The sequence below is a fragment of the Camelus dromedarius genome, chromosome 26 (assembly GCF_036321535.1).
Source record: "Camelus dromedarius isolate mCamDro1 chromosome 26, mCamDro1.pat, whole genome shotgun sequence".
Classification (NCBI taxonomy): domain Eukaryota; kingdom Metazoa; phylum Chordata; class Mammalia; order Artiodactyla; family Camelidae; genus Camelus; species Camelus dromedarius.
The window spans coordinates 13,656,996-13,680,840 of NC_087461.1; the positions used below are offsets into that span (position 1 = coordinate 13,656,996).

The 23,845-nt window shown below is 41.9% G+C and overlaps 1 protein-coding gene across 1 annotated transcript in view; it reads right to left on the reverse strand.

Annotated features, from left to right (window-relative positions):
- GAD2 (glutamate decarboxylase 2) overlaps positions 1-23,845 on the reverse strand; it is a 64,627-nt gene that overhangs the window by 29,160 nt on the left and 11,622 nt on the right. Inside the window, exons 7-8 of the mRNA XM_010995334.3 lie at positions 23,310-23,425; positions 11,436-11,515 (exon numbers count right to left, since the gene is read on the reverse strand). Of these exons, the coding sequence (XP_010993636.2) occupies positions 11,436-11,515; positions 23,310-23,425 (196 nt within the window). The remainder of the gene's footprint in view (positions 1-11,435; positions 11,516-23,309; positions 23,426-23,845) is intronic.

Consider the following 23,845-nt stretch of genomic DNA (forward strand, 5'->3'; position numbering starts at 1 on the left):
AAACACAGCCAGTGCCTTGTTTACTATAAACCCCCACCATTATAAGAATCAAAGGAGTTGATTTCTATAAGAAGCTCGATGCAGCGAGAGGTGTGATCTTAGTCCGACCACTTAATTTCTGTGCCTATTATCATGATCCCTGGAACAGAGTGATAATATTACTTAGGGAGTTATGAGGATTAAATAAGTTAATAAATGCAAAATTGTTTACAAAGAGTTTGGCATGGAGGAGGCATTCCATAAATGTGAGCTTTTATCATTGAGAGAGTGATTATGCATGATGACATTCCTACCCCGAGACTCTGGGAAAACAGGCCAAGGACAGAGTAGCGACCTGGTTCTGGAGGTAGTGAACGAGTCTTTAAACCGAAATAGCTGCCTTGAGGTTGCTAAAATAGCTAAACTTTTCACATCCATGTCGTTGATCTAGGTTTTTAAAAGGCAATTTGGAAAAAATTAATTATGGGAAGGAGGCTGTCACAATAAGTGGCTGGGGATGCTCTGGCGTTCAGGGAGCAGCACGTGAGGTTCTGGGATTAGCTCCACAGCCTTTTGTGGTGGTCCTTGTGATTTTCAGTAGATACAGAGCAAACAGTGGGGCTCCTTCGCATCTTCTGGTGTTGTCTTGCCTACGCTTTACCTATTGAAGTATGTTATCTTATTATAAACTACTTTTATATATATAAAAAAAAGACTGAAAAAATAAACTACTTTTCTAATGTTTCTTCATCTTACAAAAAATAACTTGGGCATAGAGAGTAGGTAAGTTACATTTTCTGCAGTTTTCATTTCAGGCTAACAGAGAAGGGATTACAAAATAGTTGGCATATAAAACTGACATTAGTCCTGCAAGCACAGGGAACCACTGATTTTTGTGAAGCTGTTTTCCAAAGAAAGGCAGTTGAAGTGCAATTACCCGGCAGTGGCAATGGATGTGTTACCAGCGATTAGTCAGCTGGGCTGGAATGGAACAAAGGGCGTTCAACGAACATTTGGTCCTGAGGGTGTGACTCATTCAGAGTAGCCCACCTTTGGGGAACTTCTGTGAGATGGGCCTCTGAAGGAGGGACAGAGGGAACACAGGGCAGGCTGGGGGTGGGGGCTAGGGGTGGGGGGCGGGGAAAGACCTGGGGTGGGGAGCTTTCAATCCCTAGGCCCAAAAACTGACTCCGTGATCTCGGCCCCTCATGCCCACCCTACAACAGAATGATCACTGTTCTCACTTTGCAGATAAGGAAACTGAAGCTCAGAGAAGCAGATGAACGTGGCTAAAAGCTTGAAACATGGAGAGAGAATAACCCGATCCTACGCTCAGTGTGTGTACTTGAAGAATTAAGTTCTCCCCTTTACTCATTTATAAAATGCTGCTGAGAGTACCTCCCTCACAAGGTTTACACAAGGATTGAAGGATATGGTAAATATAAAACACTGTAAATCACGAAGTATAAAACTCTGCTTAGCACACAGTAACCACTCAATACATGTTAGACAGTCTCGTCATTGTTATAACCGGAAGTAGAACTAGCATTGTGTGACCTGCGGGATGTCACACAGCTAGTGGTGTCAGGTTTCAAACTTACAGCTACGAATATATGTTTAAAGAACATGTGACATCAGAACCCAGATTCTCAGGGTTGCATGATAAATGTCTTCCGAAGCATTTATGGGGTTTAAACAAAATGCCAATTGCCTCAACGTAATGAGAAATCTTTCAGGTTAAGTCCTAGAATTGTAGTGATGTAGGTAATATTTCCACTATGGTTTTTCGGAAGCCCCCTGGGTTGAGCAGTTCTGTGATCCTAATTCTTATTGCTGCCAATAGCACTGATTAGTAAAGTAAGAAAAACATGGAACCCACTGCTAAATTGTATCGCTCTGTCATCCTTAGATGGCCCTGTTCTCTCTAGTGTAGTCCCCAAAGGGTACAGGAGTAACAGAAAGCTGCTACTTCTTTGTTTTTTGTTTTTTAACTAGTCAGGGCTAAACAAAACTATTTCTTTAACATTGGTTGTAATATGGATTTGGCAAGGGGAATTCACGGACTGAAGTGAATTTGCAAATTGCTTGGACTGTGTGGTGACGGGACAATTGGCATGGATTGACTTGGGGCAAAAAAAAAAAGAAAAAAAAAAGAAACATCACAGGAATTATTAGAGCAGCAGTAAAACCTACCCGAGGACCACCTTGGGGAAAAGAGCTGCATGTGTCTCCACGTGGCTGCTGCCATGTGGGTAACTTATCCTAGGAAAGGCCCATGAGATAAACTGATAAAATAGCAGTCAACACAGATCATTCAGGATGTACTGGTATTACAAAACCAAGCCCTTTGCAAAGAGAAAAATTTGACCATAATTATAAACAGTGAACTTCTTTGGTCCCTTTAATATATAGTTTTGATTCAGGAAAAGAATTTTAACTATAATAATGAACTGTATTTTTTCTCCTTTAAGATTTGTTTTCCAGTATGCACAATGGGATCCCTTGGCAGTACAGTCAGGATATGGGAGCAGGATGTTTTTGATGAGTTTGTGTCTAATTCTAGTAATTAAAAAATTTTTACATTCTCCAAAAGCATTGGCTTATACACACACACACACACACACACACACACACACACACACACTCACTCTAGTGATGGGCAACTGAGGACTTTACCCATGATGGGGTAAAGAGTTTCCTAAGAATGGAGAAGACTTTCTAAAGACACTAAAGGTGGAACATGTCTATAAATACCACAAATAAAATATAAAAGCAGGTATACATTTTGGAAATATTTACAACATATGTGACAAAAAGCATTTTGTTTCTTTTTTAACTATAAATAACCGATAAGCATAAAATGCCTAACTCTGCAAATTATCAAAAATGCAAATGAAAACATCAGTAATAAAAAAGGGTCCTGTCCATCAAATTGAGCCAGATCACTTAAGGTTTTAATTCTTAGGATTGATGAGGACATAATGAATAGTCACCCCTGTACATTGATTGGAGGAGGTATAAGTTGGTTTGTTCCTTTCTGAAGGGCAACATGCCAACAAATACAATTCTTCATATAGGCACAGTCCTAGGCTCAGAAATTCTATTTCTAGGAATTTATCCTAAGAAAATAATACATGTGCAAATATTTAGTCTCAATAATATTTATAATTGTTTTTAAATTTTTTATTTTTCATTTATTTATTTTTAGAATTGTTTTTTTAAATAGTGAAAATTTAAAGTAACTTAAATGTCCAATATCAGGAGATTTGTTAACTAATATAAATTCTAAATAATAGATTATTAAGTAGTGACTGAGAATTATACTGGAGAATTTCTAATGACATGAAAATCATCCATAATATTTTACTATGTAAAAAATAAAATTTTAATCAATAACTTTTTAATTTAAATATACAAATGTATTCAGAACTATATGCATCAAAGTATTATGAGAGATTATGTTTAGGTCCTCCTATTTTCTTATTTTCGTACAGTGAATATGTTCTGCTTCTGGAATAAGAAAAAACATTGTATTTGTTTTTTAAAAAGGAAGAGGCTGGCTCTCATAGGCATCTCTCGTCTGTGTGGCTCGCTGTTGTCCATGACAGTGTACGCTAATAAACTCCTTTCTAGTCTCTAAAAAAAATGGAAGGGATGCTATCCCTTACCTAACACCACATATAAAAACCCCAAATAGATCAGAGACCTAAATGTAAGAGCTAAAACTATAAAATTCTTAAAAGAAAACATAAGACAAAAGCTTCATGACACTGGATTTGGCAATAGATAGTTTCATGGATATGACACCAAAAGCACCAACCAACAAAGGTGAAAATAGACAAATTGGACCTCATGAAAATTAAAAACTTTTGTGAATGAAAAGACACTATCAATAGAGTGAAAAGGCAAACCACAGAATGGGAGAAAATATTTGCAAATCATATATCTGATAAAAGGATTAATATCTAGAATATAGAAAAAACTACTTAATCTCAAAAATAAAAACAACCAAAACAATCAATTCAAAATGACCAAATAGATCTAAGAGACACACAAGTAACAGGCCATCCAACGGCAGCAGAATAAAGATTCTGCTTAAGCGCATCTGGACACTCTCCAGGATAATGTTAGGCCATAAAACAAGTCAAAAATTTGAGAAGATTGGAATCATATTAGTATGTTTGTAACTGAAATTGTGTGAAACTAGAAATCAATAACAGGAAGAAAATTGGAAAAATTATAAACATGTGGAAATTAAATAACACAGGCTTGAACAACCAATGACTCAAAGGAGAAGTCAAAAAGTACCTTCAAACAAATGAAAATGGAAACACAACGTAGCAAAACTTACAAGGTGTAGCAAAGCAGTTCTAAGAGGGACGTTTATGGTGGCAAATATCTACATTGAGAAAAATAAAAGATCTCAAATAAGTAACCTACTTTTATATCTCAAGGAACTAGAAAAAGAAGAGCACAGTAAGCCCCAGAGGTAACAGAAGGAAGGAAATAACAAATATTAGAGCAGAAATAAATGAACAGAGACTAGAAGCACAATAGGAAAGATCAACAAAACTAAAAGTTGGCTTTTTGAAAAGATACACAAACTGACAAACCTTTAGCTAGACTAAATAAGAAAAAAGGAGGGAGGACTCAAATAAATAAAATCATAAATGAAAAAGGAGACAACTGATACCATAGAAATACAAAGGGTCATAAGAGATTACCAGGTAAAATTATACACCAACAAATAGGATAATGTAGGAAAAAAAGGATAAATTCTGAGAAACATACAACCCACCAAGACTGAGTGATGAATAAATAGAATTTTTGGATAAGCCAATAACGAGTAAACAGATTGAAGCAGTAATCAAAAACCTCCAATAAAGAAAAGCCCAGGATTAGATGACTTCGCAGGTAAATTCTACCAAACATTTAAAGAAGAATTAATGCTGATGCTTCTCAGACTCTCCCAAAAAATTCAAGAGGAGGGACACTTCCACATTCATTTTATTAAGTTAGCATTACCTTCATACAAAAAGCCAGATAAGGACACTATAAGCAAAGAAAACTGCAGACCAATATTCCTAAAGAACATAGGTACAAAAATCCTTGCAAAATACTAGCAAATGAAATTCAACAATTCATTAAAATGTTTTTTCACAATGATAAATATGATTTATCCCTGGGTTGCAAGGATGGTTCAACATCTGCAAATCAATGTGACAGCACCACATTAACAGAATGAAAAATTAAAAAATATAAACATCATATAATCATCTCAACAGATACAGGAAAGGCACTTGACAAAATTCAACATCGTTTCATGATAGAAAACCTCAACAAATGGTATAGAGGCAGAGTACCTCAACATAATAAAGACCATGTCCACAACTAACATACTCAGGGTGAAAAGTTGAAAGATTTCCTCTAAGATCAGTATCAAGGCAAGAATGACCATTCTTACCATTTCTGTTCAACATAGTACTGGAAGTCCTAGCTAGAGCAATTAGGAAAAAAGAAAAAAAAAAAAAAAGATGGGGGGAGGATATCCAAATTAGAACGGAAGAAGTTCAGTTTTCTCCATTTGCAGATAACATGATCTTGTATGTAGAAAAACCCTAAAGACTACCTAAAAAAACTGTTTAAACCAATTTAAAAATTCAGTAAAGTTGCAGAATACAAAATCAACCTACAAAAATCAATTCCATTTGCAATAGCATCAAAAAGAATAAAATGCTTAGGAATAAATTTAACCAAGGAGATGAAAGATATGTACACTGAAAACTATAAGACATTGATGGAAGAAGACAAACAGAAAAATATGCCATGTGCATGGATTGGGAAAGTTAATATTGGCAATTCCTATCAAAATTCCAATGGCATTTTTCACAGAAACAGAAGAAACTCTCCTAAGATTTGTATGGAACCATAACAGAACCCAAATAGCCAAAGCAATTTAGAGAAAGAGAACAAAGCTGGAGACATCACCCTTCCTGATTTCAAACTGTATTACAAAGCTACAGTAATCAAAACAGAATGGTACTGACATAAAAACAGACAAATAGACCAATGGAACATAATAGAGGGCCCAGAAGTAACCCCACACATGTATACTCAAGTAATCTTTGACAAATACACCAAAAATACACAAAGGCTGGGGGGTGGGGGGTGGTTGGGAAGACAAGTCTCTTCAGTAAATGGTGTTGGGAAAACTGGATAGTCACAAGCAAAAGAATGACATTGGATCACTACCTTACACAATACACAAAAGTTAACACAAAATGGATTAAAGACTTACGCATATGACCTGAAACCACAAAACCCCTTGAAGAAAACACAGGCAATAAACTCCTTGATTTGGGTCTTGACAGTGATTTCTTTGACTTGACACCAAAAGCAGACAACAAAAGCCAAAATAAACAAATGAGACTACATCAAGCCAAAAAGTTCTGCATATCAAAAGAAACAACAAAGTGAAAATGCAACTTATAACAGAAAATTATTTGTAAACCTATATCTGATAAAGGGTTACTATCCAAAATATGTACAGAACTCCTACAAGTCAATAGCAGAAACCAAATAACCCAATTAAAGAATAGGCAAAGGACCTGAATAGACGTATTTCCAAAGAAGACATACAGAAGACTAACAGCTAGGGAGGGTATAGCTCAGTGGTAGAACGCATGCCTAACATGCACAAGGTCCTGGGTTCAATCCCTAGTACATCCATTAAAAATAAATAAATAAACTGAATTACCTCCCTCAACGTAAATAAATATATAAAAAGACAGAAGACTAACAGGTATATGGGAAAGTGCTCAACAGCACTAATCACTAGGGAAATACAAAGCAAAACCACAATCAGGCATCACCTCACACCTCTTAGGATGGCTATTATTAAAAAGACAAGGAAAAAACAAATGCTGGTGAGAGTGTAGAGAAAAGGGAAACCCTTGTAGATTGGTGAGAATGTAAATCAATACAGCCAGAATGGAAAACAGTATAGATGGAGGTTCCTCAGAAATTAAAATAGAAGTACTATGTGATCCAAGAATCCCACCCCTTGGTAATTATCCAAAGGAAATGAAATCAGGGAGGGTGTATTTCAGTAGTTAGAGTACATGCTTGGCATGCATGAGGTCCTGGGTTCAATCCCCAGTACCTCCATTAAAAAGTAACTTAATAAATAAATAAATCTAATTACCTCCCCCTCCAAAAAGAAAAACACACAAAGGAAATGAAATCAGTATTTCAAAGAGCTATCTGTACTCCCGTGTAATTCCAGCATTATTCACAATGGACAAGATTAGGAAATAAACTTGTGTCCATCAACAGATGAACTGAGTCATAATTCAGCCATAAAAAGGAAGGAAATTCTGACATTTGCTGCAACATGATGAACCTCGAGGACATTATGCTAAGTGAAACAAGTCAGTCACAAAAACACACGCAAAAGAGAGTGAGGTACCGAAAATAGTAAAATTCACAGAGACAGAAAGCAGAACGGCAGTTGCCACGGCTGGAGGAAGGGGAGGGGGAGTTTTTGTTTTAAATGCAAATAAAAAACAAATTAAAACATTTGTTTTAAATGTTTAGAGGGTACATAGGAGTTTTGGAGATGGATAACACAGCAATGTGCATGTACTTCATATCTCTGAACTGTACACTTTAAAAAACAGTTAAGAGGGTACATTTCATATGTATTTTACCACAGTTTAAAAAAACTGGAAAAAGCAAAAAAAGAAAGGACCCTATTTAGCTGGTGAACACTCAGAGTTCTCTTCTGAGTCCAAGCCCTGAACTTTCACTTCCCCGCGATGTGACCTCGGACCTGTCACACCGCGCCAGGACCATGAGTCAGATGGAGAAAAGGGAACTCATCATACTGTTTAGGACTATTGTATGGATAGAAACTCTTTATGAGCCACATCAGCACCATGCTTGGCACATATTAAACACTCAATACGTGTCAGTTATTATTATTTTATAATCCTTCCTGATGGAGGACAAAATGAAACACGGACACCACTGGCACCTCTGAATTCTCTGCATCTTAAATTCACAGGAGATATGACACTCTGCGGGCTCACCATAGCGCTGCTCAATAATTGATTCAGGATCTCTGTGAAGTCTACCCTATAACAGTGCACTCTGTAGTTCACTGACCACCTGGAAGAGTTAAATTAGCTTCCCTAACCTCCTTCAGGCACTGGCCACGATTCAGTTAATTTAATAAAAGAATATAATGACCCCAGATTATTTATACTTTCAGTTGTTTGAATCAATCATATGCTGAAGTGTGGTACTTAACAAGCATGGTGAAATATACTCTAACTGTAATTGATAAAACTAAGTGATATGTTGAAAGAACAAAAATGTATACAAAAGCGTAAGTAGTTAATTTGTGTGGTATCACAGTATGAATCAAAATAGCTAACAGAATTCCTGTGGTACAAGGGAGCTTGGGAGGCCGGTGACTCTTCTAGGCCTGTGCCAACCAGGTATCATGTATCTTAGTCAGGCTCATTTTCCGTAAGGTTTAACAGCAATTTCCTAGTAATTTAGGTAAGTTAAAAGGAGCCGTAAAGGGAGGAGGAAGCGATGGAGAAATCAAAGAGAGTGGAAGGGAGTGCTGGGGAGAATTAATTTCTAAAAGCACCTGTAAATCCATACTGATAACAAATAGGGGGAGAGAGAGAGAGAGAGAGACGGAAAGGGGAATCTCTTATTTATAGTAGAATAAAAGAAACTAGTAAACTTGGAAGAGATGATGTGTTAGAAAATCACTCTTTTGCAACCATCATAATAATAACTGAGGCAGGAGTCATCAACGGATACTAAACTAGTGCCTGAATATTGACAAAGTCTCAAAGCATCCCCTGGAGATATTTATTAAATGCAGGGTAGAGAATAGTCATTTTTGCAGTGGAGAAACCTGGCAGACACCACCTTAACCAAATGGTCAGAGCGGACATTATTCCTGATAAGATGCACTGGAGAAAGACAAACATCTCCTCCCTGGAATCCTGCTCCCCCAAGCATCGCCTGAATCTAATCATGGGGAAATGCCAGACAAACCCCAACGAAGGCGCAAAATAAATGGTATACACTGTTCAAAATGTTAATGTTGTGAAAAACAAAGGAAGGATGATGACATGTTCCAGATTAAAGGAGACTAAAAAGATGTGACAACTAAATGTAATCTGTGATCTCGGTCTAGAGGGAAAAAATAGCTCTAAAGGATAGTATTGGGACAACTGATGAAATTTGAATCAGGTGTATTGATTAAATAAAAGTCTTGTGTAAATGTCAAATTTCCTGATTTTCATCACTGGGCGGTGATCATGTAACTGAATCTCCTTGTATCAAAAAATACACATTGAAGTATTAAGTGGTAAGGGGCATGATGTCTGTAAGGAATTCTCAGATGGTTCAGAAAAAATTATATCTATGATATGCATATAATTTATATATGTAATATTATAATATTATTACATTAAATATGTAATATTGAATTATATACGTGGAGAGAAAGAGACTGATAAAGCAAATATGTTGGAATGATGATAGTTGGTGAACTTGGGTTTTGGGTGTGTGTGTTCTTATTACCATCCTTCCAATTTTTCTTTAAGTTTGGAGTTATTCACAAAAATACAAAGTTAAAAGAAAAAAGGCTGGATGAGTTCATGTCTGAGGACCTTTCCAACTCTGAGGGTTTCCGAACTGAAGCCCATTAACAGCTTGTCAGCGGAGTGTAAGCCCAGACCAGTGCTCCCGCGTCCCCAGCCCTCTCTGAAGCACCCCCGCCCTTCCACCAGCACCCCTTGTTTTCTTCCCCTCTGTCTCCTTCCAGTCGTTTAATGTAAGATGTGAGCTCTTCAGACAAAGCTCCTACACAATTTTAGCCAAAAGGATAAGGAACTCACGGAGGAAATTAAACCTCAGCTAGTTTATCCCTTCTTTTCCCCCCATGCACTACTCATTTCCTCTCTAGGACATCCTTCCCTGCCACTTAAATAGGCTGCTCCTTAAAACAACCAAACCATCCTGGACTCAGCGTCTTCTCCATCCAGCTACTGTCCTACTTCCTCCACTTCACAGCTCAGCCTCTGGAAATGTCTGGAATTGTTCTGTTTCCTCCTCTCCCGCTCATCTTCAGCCTGCTGCCCTCATCCTTCTGTTGAAACTTCTCTTCCCAAACTCATCAGCCACCTCCTTGCAGGGAAAGTTGAGGGGCAGTTGGTGACCCTCCTTGCATCTCATCTGATGCTGTTAACTGCTCCTTCTAGAAACTCTCTCATGGCCCTCGTGGCCCCGGGTCCTGATTCTCCTCCAACAACCCTGGCTGCTCCTTCTCAGCCCCCACTGCAGGCTCCTCTGACTCTTCATGTCCCTGAAGTGTGCATGCTCCTAAGTTCTTTCCTAGGCCCCCTCTCCACGGGTCCATTTGTCTACCTTCTGATCTCCAGGCTAATATTTTCAGTTCCATACCTGACACCCTCACTTGGACATATAAGCTCTTCAAACTCAGCTTCTCCAAATCTGAACTCGCCACCTGGGCGGGGCTCCTGATCTCAGAGAGAAGCACCACATGGACTTAGCTGGCAAGCCAGAAGCCTGCCGTTCCCCCTTGACTCCTCTCTCAGTCTGCACACCAGTCAGTCAGTAACTCCCGTTAATTCTAGCACTTCATCGCCACCGCTGTGCATCAGGTCAGCCCCCGTCCTTCCAATGCTCCTATGTCTCCCCACCCAGATCATGCATTCGGGGGCTGGGATTCGGCCTTGTGCTTTGCTAGTGACATGGTGGGTGATCATATATGTCTGTCTAATAGATTCATGTGAATAAATAAATGGTGACTTGAGTGGCTTCTTTTTAATTTAGTGAAATTTCTTATTCAATCCTTTGAAGACTAAATTTAATTTCTTATATTTTCACCCCCACTCCACCTTTTTCCAGAGTTTGGGTGCCACTTAAGACAGGCACAAAGCTCCCCTAAGAAAGCTCTTTGGCTCAGGCACAATGCCGATGAGTTGCTGGGGAAATTATTTACCACTTGCTCACTAAACTGTCCCCCTCCTGTCATCGCTCCATCAAGTTCACGCCATCTATGGCACCTGGAGTGATGACACCACCATAAATCAGTGCTCAACCTGCTGGTTGTTGCTTAAGTGCCCAAGTGATGGACGTCCTTCTGCACCTTCTTGGTGCAGAATATTTTGATTGATTTAACAAAGGTTCTGATTCAGTCAAAGGTTGTGAATGCCTCTGTGGCATTGAGGAACAAGGTCCTAGGACTCCAAGCTAGAGCCCATGTGAAAAAGAAGTAGTGAATGCCAACAGCTGGGAGGGGGGCAGGTTGCCTGCTCCGCAGGCATTGCCAGTTTTCAGACTTAAAGGTGTACGTGTACGACTTGCACATTGCTCACCAGCAAGGGTTGCAGCTTCACACTCACCTTTCATCACATTTAATCAGAATCACGCTGTCTGTTCCAATGCCCAAGGCTGCAGCTCCCTTCTTGAGGGAAAAATGACTCTGGAAAAAAAAAGTATATTTGTAATTAGTTGCATATAAAGTCAAGATCCACTCCTTTGGCCGCTTTTTCTTTTTCTTTCTTATTTATTTATTTATTTAAGGGGTAGGTAATTAGGTTTACTTGTTTAGTTTTGAAGGAGGTACGGGGGATTGAACCCAGGACCTTGTGTATGTTAAGCATGTGCTCTACCATTTGAGCTATGTACTCCCCTCTTTCCTTTTATTTCTAACCTGTCCTTTCAAAGCCTGGATTGCTGAGAGAAGATGGTATCTTTTACTCAAACTTTTTTTTTTTTTAATTATGGTGAAACACACACAACATAAAATTTACCATTGTAATCATTTTTCAGTGTACAGTTCAGTGGCCTTAAGTACCTTCATATTGTTGTGCAACCATCACTACCATCTATCTCCTTAACTCTTTTCATCTTGCAAAACTGAAACTCTATCCATTAAACGAGAACTCCCCACTCCTCCCTCCCCCTGCCCCTGGTGACTACCATTCTACTTTCTATCCTATGAATTTGACTCCTTTTGTACCTCATATAAGTGGAACTATACTTTTTTTTTTTTATGATTGGTCTATTTCATGAGCATAACGTCCTCAAGGTTCATTCATGTTGTCTGAATTCCCTTCTTTTTAAATGCTGAATCATACTCATTTTATATATATACAACAATTTGTTTTTACATTCATCCATTGGTGGAAACTTGGGTTGCTTCCACTTTTTGGCCATTGTGAATAATGCTACTATGAACATGGGTGTAGAAATATCTCCTTGAGCCTTGCTTTTAATTCTTTGGGTATATACCCAGAAATGGAATTTCTGGATCACATGGTAATTGTGTTTTTGAGGAACTGCCATACTGTTTTCCATTGCAGCCACACCATTTTTCTTTCTCACTGGCGGTGCACAACAGTTCCAATTTCTCATATACTTGTCAACGGTTGTTGTCTTCTGTTTTTTGACAATAGTCATTCTAATGGGGGTGGGAGTGATAGCTCAAAATGATTTTGCTTTGTGCTTCCCTAACCATGAGTGATGTTGAGCATCTTTTCATGTGCTTATTGGCCATCTGTACATCTTCTTTGGAGAAAAGTCTATACAAGTTCTTTGCCCATTTTTGAATGGGGTTGTTTGGGTTTTTTTGTTGTTGTTGAATTCACTTGGGCTTTTGCATGAAGATAACAAGACCCTGGAAATTATCAAAGAACCCGCTACCCCAACACACAGTAATCCAGGCCAATTTCACATTCAAGGCATAAGAACACATTAACTGCCTCCAGCAGCTGTGTACTGGATGGCTCTCAGGCTTATATTTTGCTGCCCAGAGATTACATTCAGTTTCTTGCAAGCTCAGTGACATTTGGTGCACTCCAGGAAGAGAAGTTGGCCTTAAATCCAGCACTCTTCATCCTGGACTTGTTGAGGGGGGGCTCTTTGTTGTGGAGGCGACAGTCCAGCCCGGGGTGGGATCAGGAAGGAGGCATTGGTCACTGGCTTGGGCAAACAGTGCATACGGAAAGGCCACCCTGACAAGCCCCTACTGAATCTTTGTGCTTTTGGTTATTGATTCCGGGTAAGAATCTGAATCTCAATGGCTGTAATCACTGTGCAATTTGGAGAGGGAGAGAGGCTAACCTAGCCCAGCTGTACTGCATCTGTGAGCAGCCTCTCACTATTAACTACAGATCATTAAGCTGTCCAAAAGGAGAGCTGCTTCCTCAATTTACATCTCCAGAGGGCTGCTGACTGGAATTTCAAGTTATGGTTCCAGAGTGCACCGTCTTCGAATGCCCACTTTGGACTCCTCCAAATTCTTAAATACGCAGCATAGAACTGTTAACATGCGTATTTCTAGGGGGTATGGCTAATACGCAGGAAGCAATCACCTTTATCACAGCAGCAAATGATATAAGCCAATAAACAAGGCGCTGAATAGAGGAGTTTTAAAAGCCCAGTTTAGTTAAGAGCAGTAATGAGAAAGGGTCATTAGTCTCATTTTACAGCCTCAGAAAGACAAAGTGGACAATCGTTACCAAGATACTTGGAAAGAGGAAAGCTTAATTGGATTTGGAAAGCTGCATGGCTCCCCCACCAATAAAAGTGTTCTCTCTTACGGAGTTAGTGGGTCCCTGGATGACCCCAAAAAGAAGGTGCTCAGGGGAAAACCATGCTAAGTCTGTTACTGCCAGGAGAACACGGAACCGAGGGGCCAGCTGCCCCACTGAGCGAGCACACGCTGCCCGAATCAGGCCCGTCAGTGTATGAGCTCATAAGCACTGTTAAAATCAAACACAAACGGAGCCCTGAAAATTCCCTGAGCAGACAAAACCAGTTTAATCAGACAAGCCAAGCTTAATTTAGCTTACGTTGCAAGACAAGTGAGGCTCACTTGACCTGGGTCACTTCTCAGGCCTCTGAAAATCGTAAGTGGGGCTTCAATTATTCTCCCCAGTTGACACGAGGTAACCACTAGACGATCCCCTTTCAGCTGATAAAATTCTAATGTGGTCACCAGTCACTGTGAAGAATCAACAGTCCCCACCTGCACAAGATGTGAGCTTCTCTCTCACCACACACTTCTGCCTCAGCCCATGCTTTGCTTTGTGTGCGCCTGGCTTGCAAGCTGTCTTTCTGGTGTGTGCACAGCACACTTTTACTAATTAGGACTTCAGTGATTCACTGGTTTTGTTTGTTTTTTTTTTTCCCCCTGAACTTTTGACAGCACTAAAAAGCTAAATGGCACATGGGGGATAAGTAAGAGATTTGGTGCACGCGGTCAGTGAGAGGAAGCAGTCTTGTCTGGTCTTTAATGAGGAAGAATGGGGATTCTCAAATGAGGAGCAGTTACCTAGGACAATGGGTCACAAGACCGAATGCCACACATTTAAAGGAAGACACGTGCCCAAATAGGAAGCTTTTCAAGATGGAGAATAAAGGCATGAAAAAGAAAATTAGGTACCGAACACTGAGTCTGTTTATATTTTCACGGAAGGGAGAGGGAAATAGCTAAATGTTATCCAGAAAAAGCAAGGGACCTTGGAAAGAAGGAACTTGAGTGGGAAGAAAAAAAAAAAAAAAAAGACTACCTAGTGAGGAAGAGACAGCAAAGACGGCTTAAATGGCAGGACTCTGTGCTGGTGAGACAATGCACCGAGAATCATTTTGCAACCCTGGCACCATGTTTAATGGAACCACTTGTTGATTAACCAGAGCAGAGGGCAGCATCCTGGAAGCTGAGGGGCCTGGGCACCAGGAATCTAGAGAGAGCTCAGAGGATGCTTAGTAAGAGCAGAGGGCACGGGGGACATGTGGCGTGGGTGGCCTTCACATCAGAAGGGCTGTGCCAGGGTCGGGGGCAGAGGGATAGACTGCTCTGGGTGACTTCAGAAGATAAAACCACGAACAAAATATGGAAGCTACAAGGATTTTGATGTGTCCCCAAATTATCAAGACTCTTGTACTGATCAGTTGTCCATCAATGGAGTGGCTGGGGGATATGAGTTAATGAAGAGCCCCCTTCTCTCCCCGTAGAATCTAGTGACTACTTAGGACTAAATCATATTTCTATTCAAGGGTAATAGATGTTAAAAACCCATATGATTTTTATTTTATACTAAATAGAAAATTCAAGGTTGATGGAAGATTAAGTTCTCTATCTTAAAAAAATATGTATCATAAGTAATCTAGCTCCAGGTTACATAATTTAAAATATTTGCAATTAAATATGGGATTTTATAGTTATAAAATAATTGTGATGTTAAAGTAAGTAGGCTTTCTGGGCTTGAGAAGGATGAGATTATCCAGAGTAAGAATGTGTGACAATGACAGCCCATTCCATCCGGCCCCATGACCAGAGAATGTGCCTCAGTCCCTTCCTTCTTTAATGTGGACAGTAAATCTCACCTGTCTTCAGGGATGGTGTGAGGGTGCACAGGGCAAGAGTCGAAAGCTCTGGCACAAATCATTGCCATTTCTCTTCCTCTCTCACCATTTAGATAAGCAGTTGAGACAGCTGTGTTAATTCTTTCAAGCCATTGTTGGTCACATCCAGATATTTAACTGAGGCTCAAGTTCAGCTGCCTTGTGGACCACAGATTTCAGGGAAAACCTCTGCTAAGCTCAGGGGACACAAATATCATCAAGACAGCCTTTAGTACCAGCTACCCCCCACCCACCTCGTCTCCCATCTCCCCTCCTCTCTCACTCTCTACCTGCTGGTAGGGGCCCTTCGTGGTCTTCTGTGAGCTTGCTAAACTTGTTCTTGCCTCTGGGCCTTTTTATTTGCTGTTCCATTTCTTGGAAAACCCTTCCCTTGCAGACACATATATATATCGCTCCCTCATTCCATGTAGGTCTCTGCTCTAAATCACCTCCACAGAGACCTTTTATGACCACGTTGTAAAACAGCCCACTATGACCGCACTCTCTTGTCACCACATGACATTAGAGTAAATGTTTATTAGTTTACAGTCTTTCCCCTACTAGAATAGGCTGCATGAGGGCAAAGACTTTTTGAAGCATTTAAAAAGCACTTGTATTTGGCCACGTGCTCAGAGAACAAGTCCAGGGAAATAGCTAGTATTTATTGCCATAAATCTCTGGCCACAAATCTCGATGTTTTGGTGTGGCTTTGGTGGTTGGGGCCAGATGATGGTGGCTTAAATGGACTCCAATGCCTCTAATCTAAGGCTCATTCTAAAAGTGAGCCCAGAAGTCTTCTCGGCACCCACCCCAGAAAGCCTAACATGGGGTCCTTCCCAAGCAGGAGGCAGCTGTGGGCCCTTCTAACCAGACTAGCTGCTTGGGGGAAGAAAGAAGCAACCCAAATCCTTCAAACAAACAAAGAGAAAGGACACACCAGTTGGAAGTCTCAGCTCTTCAACTCTCCTGACGTTCCAGCCAAAGCTTTACCCTTTAGCTCCAAGGTCTATCAATCGCCCTTGGACTTGATCCTTTCCTACCAACAGTCCTTCCCTTGGTGGGTGGAGGGAATGGCATGAGTGTGTAGGAACACAGAACAGGGATCACGCGTCATTATACACCATGGATTCCCAACAAGGAAGCCCAACCTATGGTTGAGCTGGAATCTGCTTCTTTGACCCACCTTACGCCTTGGAACGCCCCCTCCTGCATCAGTGACTGGACCAGCAGTCCTCTCCTGTCCGCCTGCTTTTCCGTATCCTCTCCTGACACTCAGTAATTTACCTCCTTTACTGTCTTAGAGAAACTGGTAGCTCTTGCCCTGGTTTTTGCTCATCAAATGACCTCAAAGAGCATACTGCCTCCGAAAGCATCTGACTCACAAAGAAGCTTGTACGCTGTGAGCCCGCCTCACTCATTTCTAATTATTATGATTTGAAGGGAGGCGATTACCCACCCTGTTCTTCAGAGACTCCGTGTGAGTCAGAGGTGGTAACGGACCTGCACGCAGGGCATTTCTGTGAAGCTACCACCTCATCATTCACACTCAGATCTGTAGTTTAAAGTCACCCCATTGTGAGCTTGTGTCCTAAGTGTCTTTTAAGAGAAAGGAATGGCGTGTACTGGGATTAAGTAGACCCAGTGGTGACATGTGGTGACAGACGGGGACACTGGCATGAAGCAGGGATTCAGTCACATGAAAGCAATTATTTCCATGATTTAGGATCCTGAGAAGAGTGAAATGAAAGTATGTAATGGGAAAAGGTCATTTGAGACAAAATGATCAGCTCTGTTTGGGTGAGTTACTCTCTCATTCTGAGCCGTTGTTAGCTCAGTGGCAGTGATGAGTTCCCCCCTCGCTGGTGTGAGAAGTGTAGCTACTGCATATGAAGTCCCTACGGATCATGGGCATCAACAGAGGCTCACAAAGCTGTGGCCCTTCTAATTCTCCACCCTCCTGCCTAATGTGTACCCTCCCTGGGTACCTTGAGCAGAATTTTGAAATCTTCAAACAAAAGTAACATTGATTCACTTTATGTCTTAAACAGATGCCATATTAGAGCATGGAAAAAAAAAATCTCAAAATCATACAAGGAACAACAGAGAACCCAAACTCTCCCGAAGCTGTGACTCCTTGAGTATTGCTCTGGTATTTTGGGAGGGGGACCATTATCCACCTTAGGAAAATGATCACCTCCCAGATATGCCTCCATCTTGCCTCTTGGAGGGGCTCAGCTCTCCCCCCACGTAGGACACCAGTGGCTGGCTGGTCATAAGGGGAGTATTAGCTGCCATTCGGGGAGTCTTTACTGAAGGCCAGGCATTGTATTATCTCTCTTCATCTTCCCAAGAGCTACGTGAGCTGGGTATTATAATCCCCATTCTACGGATGAGGAAGAAATGAAGTAGGTAATCCAAAGTCATGCCCGCCCTGAGACATGGCAGAGCAAGGCCTGTCATCATTTTTAGAGCATTCCAAAGCTTATGGGCTTTATCCACTAACCTGAAACAGATCTACTCCTAGTCAGGCGACTCCTGACCTGGCTCTTGGAGCAAGGGAGAGTCACCCATGGTCCCAATGTGGACCATGATCTCAGGGGCACTGGGATTAACATGTCCACTTCTTGTTTTTCCCTTCTCTGTCATTGCAGTGTACACTCCTTGAGAGCCGGCACTGGGTCTGTTCTGTCCCCTGCTGTCCCCCCAGTGCCTGGGGCCACGCCTGGTGTAGCAGCACCGCGTGAAGGGAGGAAGGAGTGAAGGAAACCTCTCCCGGCCCAGCGGCTGGCCTATGCCTCACTGCCTCACTCCTCGGTCTCCTGTTGCAGTGACAAATACCCCTAGGAGAGACAGCATGTAGAGTCACACAGCTCAGGTTATTTCCTGAGAGCAGGTTTCGATGGGATTGGGTGGGAGAGAAAATAACAGGGGGGCGATGAGGGCCCTGTGACGAAAAAGAGGCAGGAACATGGAGGTGGGGCCGGGGCGCCAAAGGGGAACCCAGTTTGGTTCACTTTCTGAACGTTCTGTCAGTTGTTCTGTCTAATGAGCAGCATTCCATACATGGGAGCGTCTCCCAAGCTGCCTGGGTCACTACCAGGCTTTTGTTTTTAACATAAAGGATGTCTGTTTTGGGACTGGACACCCTCTCAAAAAGTGTTGTGATAGGAAAACCATATTTCTAAAGCAATTAGGAGCATCACCCCCTCCTCCCCCCAGACATGGGCTAAGGCCACAGGGGGCCTCAGCAAAACACTGGTGACGTGAGCTGGGCCTGGCGTGTCAACAGTGGGGTGAGTTAGTTATGGTGATTTGCCTAAAAGATCCCAATGTCTGTTACAGTCATAAGGAACACTTTTCCCAGATGCAATTATGCTGTTTCACTGAGGCTACTTCTGGAAGAGGCTGTGTCACATGAGGAAATAAGAGGAATTTGGAATTAAGCTCATGGTTGGGGCTTTCAAAGGATTTAGAGAGAGAGATGTGAATTACTGAGCTGGGATCTTGGTTTCCCTCTAAACCTACTTGCAAGAAAGTACCTAAAATTCATCAGATTAATCTTTGAGAAGCTTTTCAATTACTGAATTCGATGAGATTCCAGCAAAGGATGAGCACTGAACCCTGTAATCTTTAAGATCCCCTCCAATTCTGTGATTCTATATTTTGGAAGAAAATAATCTTGTAACTCTTTACTCAAAACTCAAACGCTAGCTCTTGTTTCCACTCAGTGATTTATGTTCTTCTGTCCTTCATCGCAGTACTGAGTGTTTGATTTAGTTCTATTTGAATTTCAAGAAAACAGTTTGCTTTGAACCAACAAAAAACAGCTTGTCCTCCTTATCAACTAGGGAAAATTCTAGTCTGTTTTGGTAACCAGAAAAGTGACAGTAGCCTTGTGGGATGTGACACAGAGAGAGGGAAGTGTCGCCTAGAAGCAGAGGATGACTCTTTCCCTTCTGAGTGTGAGAAGTTTCTGGATGGATGCTGGAAGGTTTCTCAAATGCTGTTTCCATCTCTATGGCTCTGAACATGTCCAGTTATAAACTCTGTGCTCAGAATGGAAGACAGGACAGTAACCTGACCTGGTTCAATAGATCAGGAAATTATATTAGCACTAGAATGACCAACATGAGGAAAACAGAATTTGAGAAAAGATGCTTCAAGTGAATGTAGAACAATCAGCTAGAGTGGCATCCAGGTCATCCAACCTAGTAGCTGAAAGCAGTGTTGGGATTGTTGGAAAACTGAGGCTCTCGGTCTGACCTTGCCATGGACTGGCCATGAAACCTTGGGAAGAATGTCTTCCATCTCTGGGGCTTGGTTTCCTCATCCATAAAACACGGTGTTGTTGCAGTTAAGTTACCTAATATTTATGTAGATCTCTCTATGTCCCAGGAACTGAGGGAAGTGATTTTTAAGGCTCTCGTTTGATTCTCCGAGTCTTGGGCCTTGGAAACTCTCAAAGAGAGTGAGGAGGGACCATACGTGAAGCAGCTCCTGCCTCAGCCGTTGGCCTCCCTGGGCCCCCTGGATCCACATGGCATCTTCTCCATCACCCTCTCTCCCTGCAGGTCAAGGGATTCAGAAATGCAGAAATGGAGACCAGCCCAGAGAAAAGGCATTTGAGACTTGACTCGGTAATTTTCTTTCTTTAGCCTGTGAAGATCTATTTCTGGGGCTGGAGGAGACAGTGATTGTAAAATCCAAAAAGAGTTAGGAAGTATCTGGCCGGGCCTGCAGTTGGAAGGAGCCATACTGAATGATGAACGGGATGGAATTGCCCTGAGGTCTGGAGCCCAGAAGCAAATAGAAGCAGGGGTTGTGCTACCTCTTAACCTGGAGCTCCAAGGGCAGGACCAACTTTTCAGGGCTCATCTGTCCAGAATGGGCTGGATCAAGTGCTCAGGGAGACAGCGGAGCGCTTTCAATCAAGCTCTGACAGCCCACTCCAGCACAATCCTATGAGGTAATGAGGGGGATTTTTTTGGTGAGGGGACAGATGAGGAACAGTTTAGCATCACCTTTACATGAAGAAAAAACTCTTGGTGTTAATTTGATATGGGAAGGTAAAAAATGTTAAAGCAACTGATGAGCTGTGGTTTATAAAACTCTGTCACTGAATCATTTAATCTGGTTTCTGCATTGGTGGTCATGGCAGGGCCCTCACTGGTCTGGGAGTTGGGAAATCTGTTTTTTTTTTTTTTTTCCTGGCTCTACCTACCCACTAACTGCAGCCTCTTCATTTAAAAAAGTGCTGAGACATTTTTTTAAAACAATGTCTGTTCTGCCTGGCCCATAAGGTTGTTGTGAATCAAATGAATTTGTGTCTATTGGAAGCTGGAAATGGTCAGTAGCAATCAGATGTAGGGTACTGTGCATTAGAACGATAGCTCATCTGTCAAAATAAGCCTCAAGTTAGAAACAATTGGTATTTCAGGAAAGGTTCACAACTTTGGAATGTCCCTTCATGATTATGGGCAAGGATAGAAACACCAAGAGGAGGAGGGGGAATCAGATGATGGTTGCAGAACCATTTCTTTCTGAATCACCTTTCATTCCTTAGAAAATGGAGAAACAGACCCCAAGTTGGCAATATCAAGGAAAAGAGGCATGGCCAAATTATCCTCAGATCAAGTGACCTGGACTTTCTGCGCAACATTAAGTGAACTTACATTAAACTTGAGCCCAAGAAGCTCGTGCAGAAACCAGAGAGCACAAGGAAGCTTGCCGGTAGGTCAACCTCATTTCAGGTTGTGGGAACAGCATGGAAGCCAAAAGAAGATGCCCAAGGGAAGACCATCTGGGTGTTTGGAGACCGAGAGTAACATGTAGCTGTTTAGGGATCCAAATCCACTTTAGGGAAATAGTAAGTGGAGGACACATTACATTATGTCTTTCCACCCTTGGAGAAGCTCAGAACTGAGAGGTAGCTCATGGTGGGGAACTTGGCTTGGAAGGCTGAATAATGTGCTCCCCACAGAGATGTCCACATCCTGCTCCCTGAAACCTGTGAATATGTTACCTTACGTGGCAAATGGGGCTTTGCAGATGTGATTAAATGAAGGATCTTGAAATGAAAGAGTCTCTGGGTTACTGGGGTGGACCCAGCGTAATCACAAGGGCACTTATACGAGAAAGAGGCAGACAGGAGAGTCCGAGCCAGAGACGGAGATGTGGTAATTGAAGCAGTGGTCAGAGAGAGAGAGAGAGAGAGAGAGGGATTTGAAGATCTGCTGCTGCTGGTTTTGAAGATGGAGGAAGTGGCCATGACCCAAGGAAGGCAGGCAGCGCCTAGAAGCTGGAAAGGCAAGGAAATGGATTCTCCCCGACAAGCTCCAGAAGGAACACAGCCCCGCCTGACCCACTGTAGATGTCTGACCTCCAGAACTGTAAGATAATGAATTCATGCTGTTTTAACTCATGAAGTTTGTGGTAGTTTGTTCCAGCAGCAATAGGTAAATGAAACATCAAGTGACTTCAGGCTGTAGTCTTCTCTGCTACATTTGATGTCTATAAACTGAGGAAGGGCATTAAAAAAATTAAAATGCTGAAACATGACTAAAAACAAGATGCTAAAGATAACGTGTTAAAATAAATCATTAGTTTCCTTTAATTCCATGGCTAGTGGAGTGGTTGTAAATTGTAATCACTGGCTTCCAATCTGTACTTGCCTTTTGTTTCCTTGTTATGAACTCTCTCTCTCTCTCTTACACACACACACACACACACACACACACACACACACACACACACACACCACTTAAAACAGGAAAAAGAAAAGTTCTATAGTAGATCTGAGGTCCACTATGATCCCCTGCTTCTCCTCACTGACATCTCCTTGTAAGGATCCCTCAGTCTCCATGTAGACCCATCTTCCCTCCCCATCTCCTAGTTCCCCAGCCATCACAGAGCTTTTTGATCTTCTTCAAGGCAGTTGTTCCCCAGACTCTAGGCTACTTTTAAGCAGGGGTCATGAAGGAACCATCTTAGAAATTACACAGCAGGTAATGCTTACTAATGCCTGTCCAGATCGGTCTCTGGCTCACTGCAGAGCCCATGTGGCAGGATAGTTCAGAATAAGGGCATTGCTCAAAGAGCTGCAGTGTGGCTTTGAACCTGTGTGCTGCTCTATCCTAGCACGTGGGGGAAAGATGGCAGCCTGGCAGGCTAAAGCTGTTTAGTTCCATTTATGAGAACAGATGGGAAGTTGTTTTCAATGTCTAAGTAGTAATAGAGACAATGGCATTAACCCTTTGAAGGCCATGGAAGGAAGATGAAGCACTGTTGCCTGGAGCTCAACAAAGAAGCCCTGAAGCAGCCTGGCAGTGGGCAGGAGCCTGTGCTTGGCTGGGACAGATCTGGCCCAGAGATCAGACATGACAGACCTCTACACCATTTCTCTACAGTGATACAACCTCTGGTCAAGCGAGCTGAAGGGTTACGTGAAGTGCCTCAAGGCACCAAGAGGGTAGAGTATCTGATCAGAGTTTTCTAACAGAAAGATCGTATCAACAGGACATGCTGGAGTTTTGAGTTATGCAGGAACAGCATTGATGACCCAATGGATTCAGACTGACTCTGTCCTCTCTCCTCCCCCGGTTCTCCCAACACGTAACATTATCACAGAGAAGTACGTATAGGAATGAGGGGTAAAAGCACTCTGCTTTCTCTTTGAGTGTTTTCCTGAATTTCAAAGAGAAAGGAGCTTACCCCTTGAACCACCCAGCTGATCTCTCCCCTCATTCTCTCCCAAGAAGTATCTTCTGGAAAGAGAACCACTGGGGTAAAGCATTTCCAAATATCATTCCTTCAACTCGGGTTTTATGAAATATCTCCTTAAACTTGGAAAGAACATTAACACCTACATGCTCAGATGTGAAGGCGATGAGCCTGGGGACAGCCGCCATTCCTTTCTCCTTGACTTCCGGGAACATCTTAAAGCGCGCGATGAGCATGGCGTACATGTTAGATATGGCGCCACCTACAGTGCAGAGCAACACAGTTACCTTTCCCAGTCCTGGTCAACATCATTCACATACAAGCAACATTCCTTACGTCCACTGACCTAGAGTCCTCCTTGGACACAAGAGAGGACCGTCCTCCTGGCTGTCCTTTGAGTTGAATCATCAAAGGCACAAGCTAAGAGGGTCCAGAGAAGGAGCAGTCAGCCCAACCCTAGGATGGGGGCCAGCCTTCCACACCCACCTCAGTCCCTGGGGTAACTGCAGTTGATTCTGCTCTTGCCTGGAGCCCTTGGGAGAGGCTTTTAAGAACTTACAAAGTGTTGCCTTACTACTCAGCTTGAGAGTGTGGTCATTCTGCATTAAGCCTCTAAAAATCCTACTCATATCCTCATGGAGAAGACATTTCTTTTCATTACAGCTCATGCAAAGCATTGCAC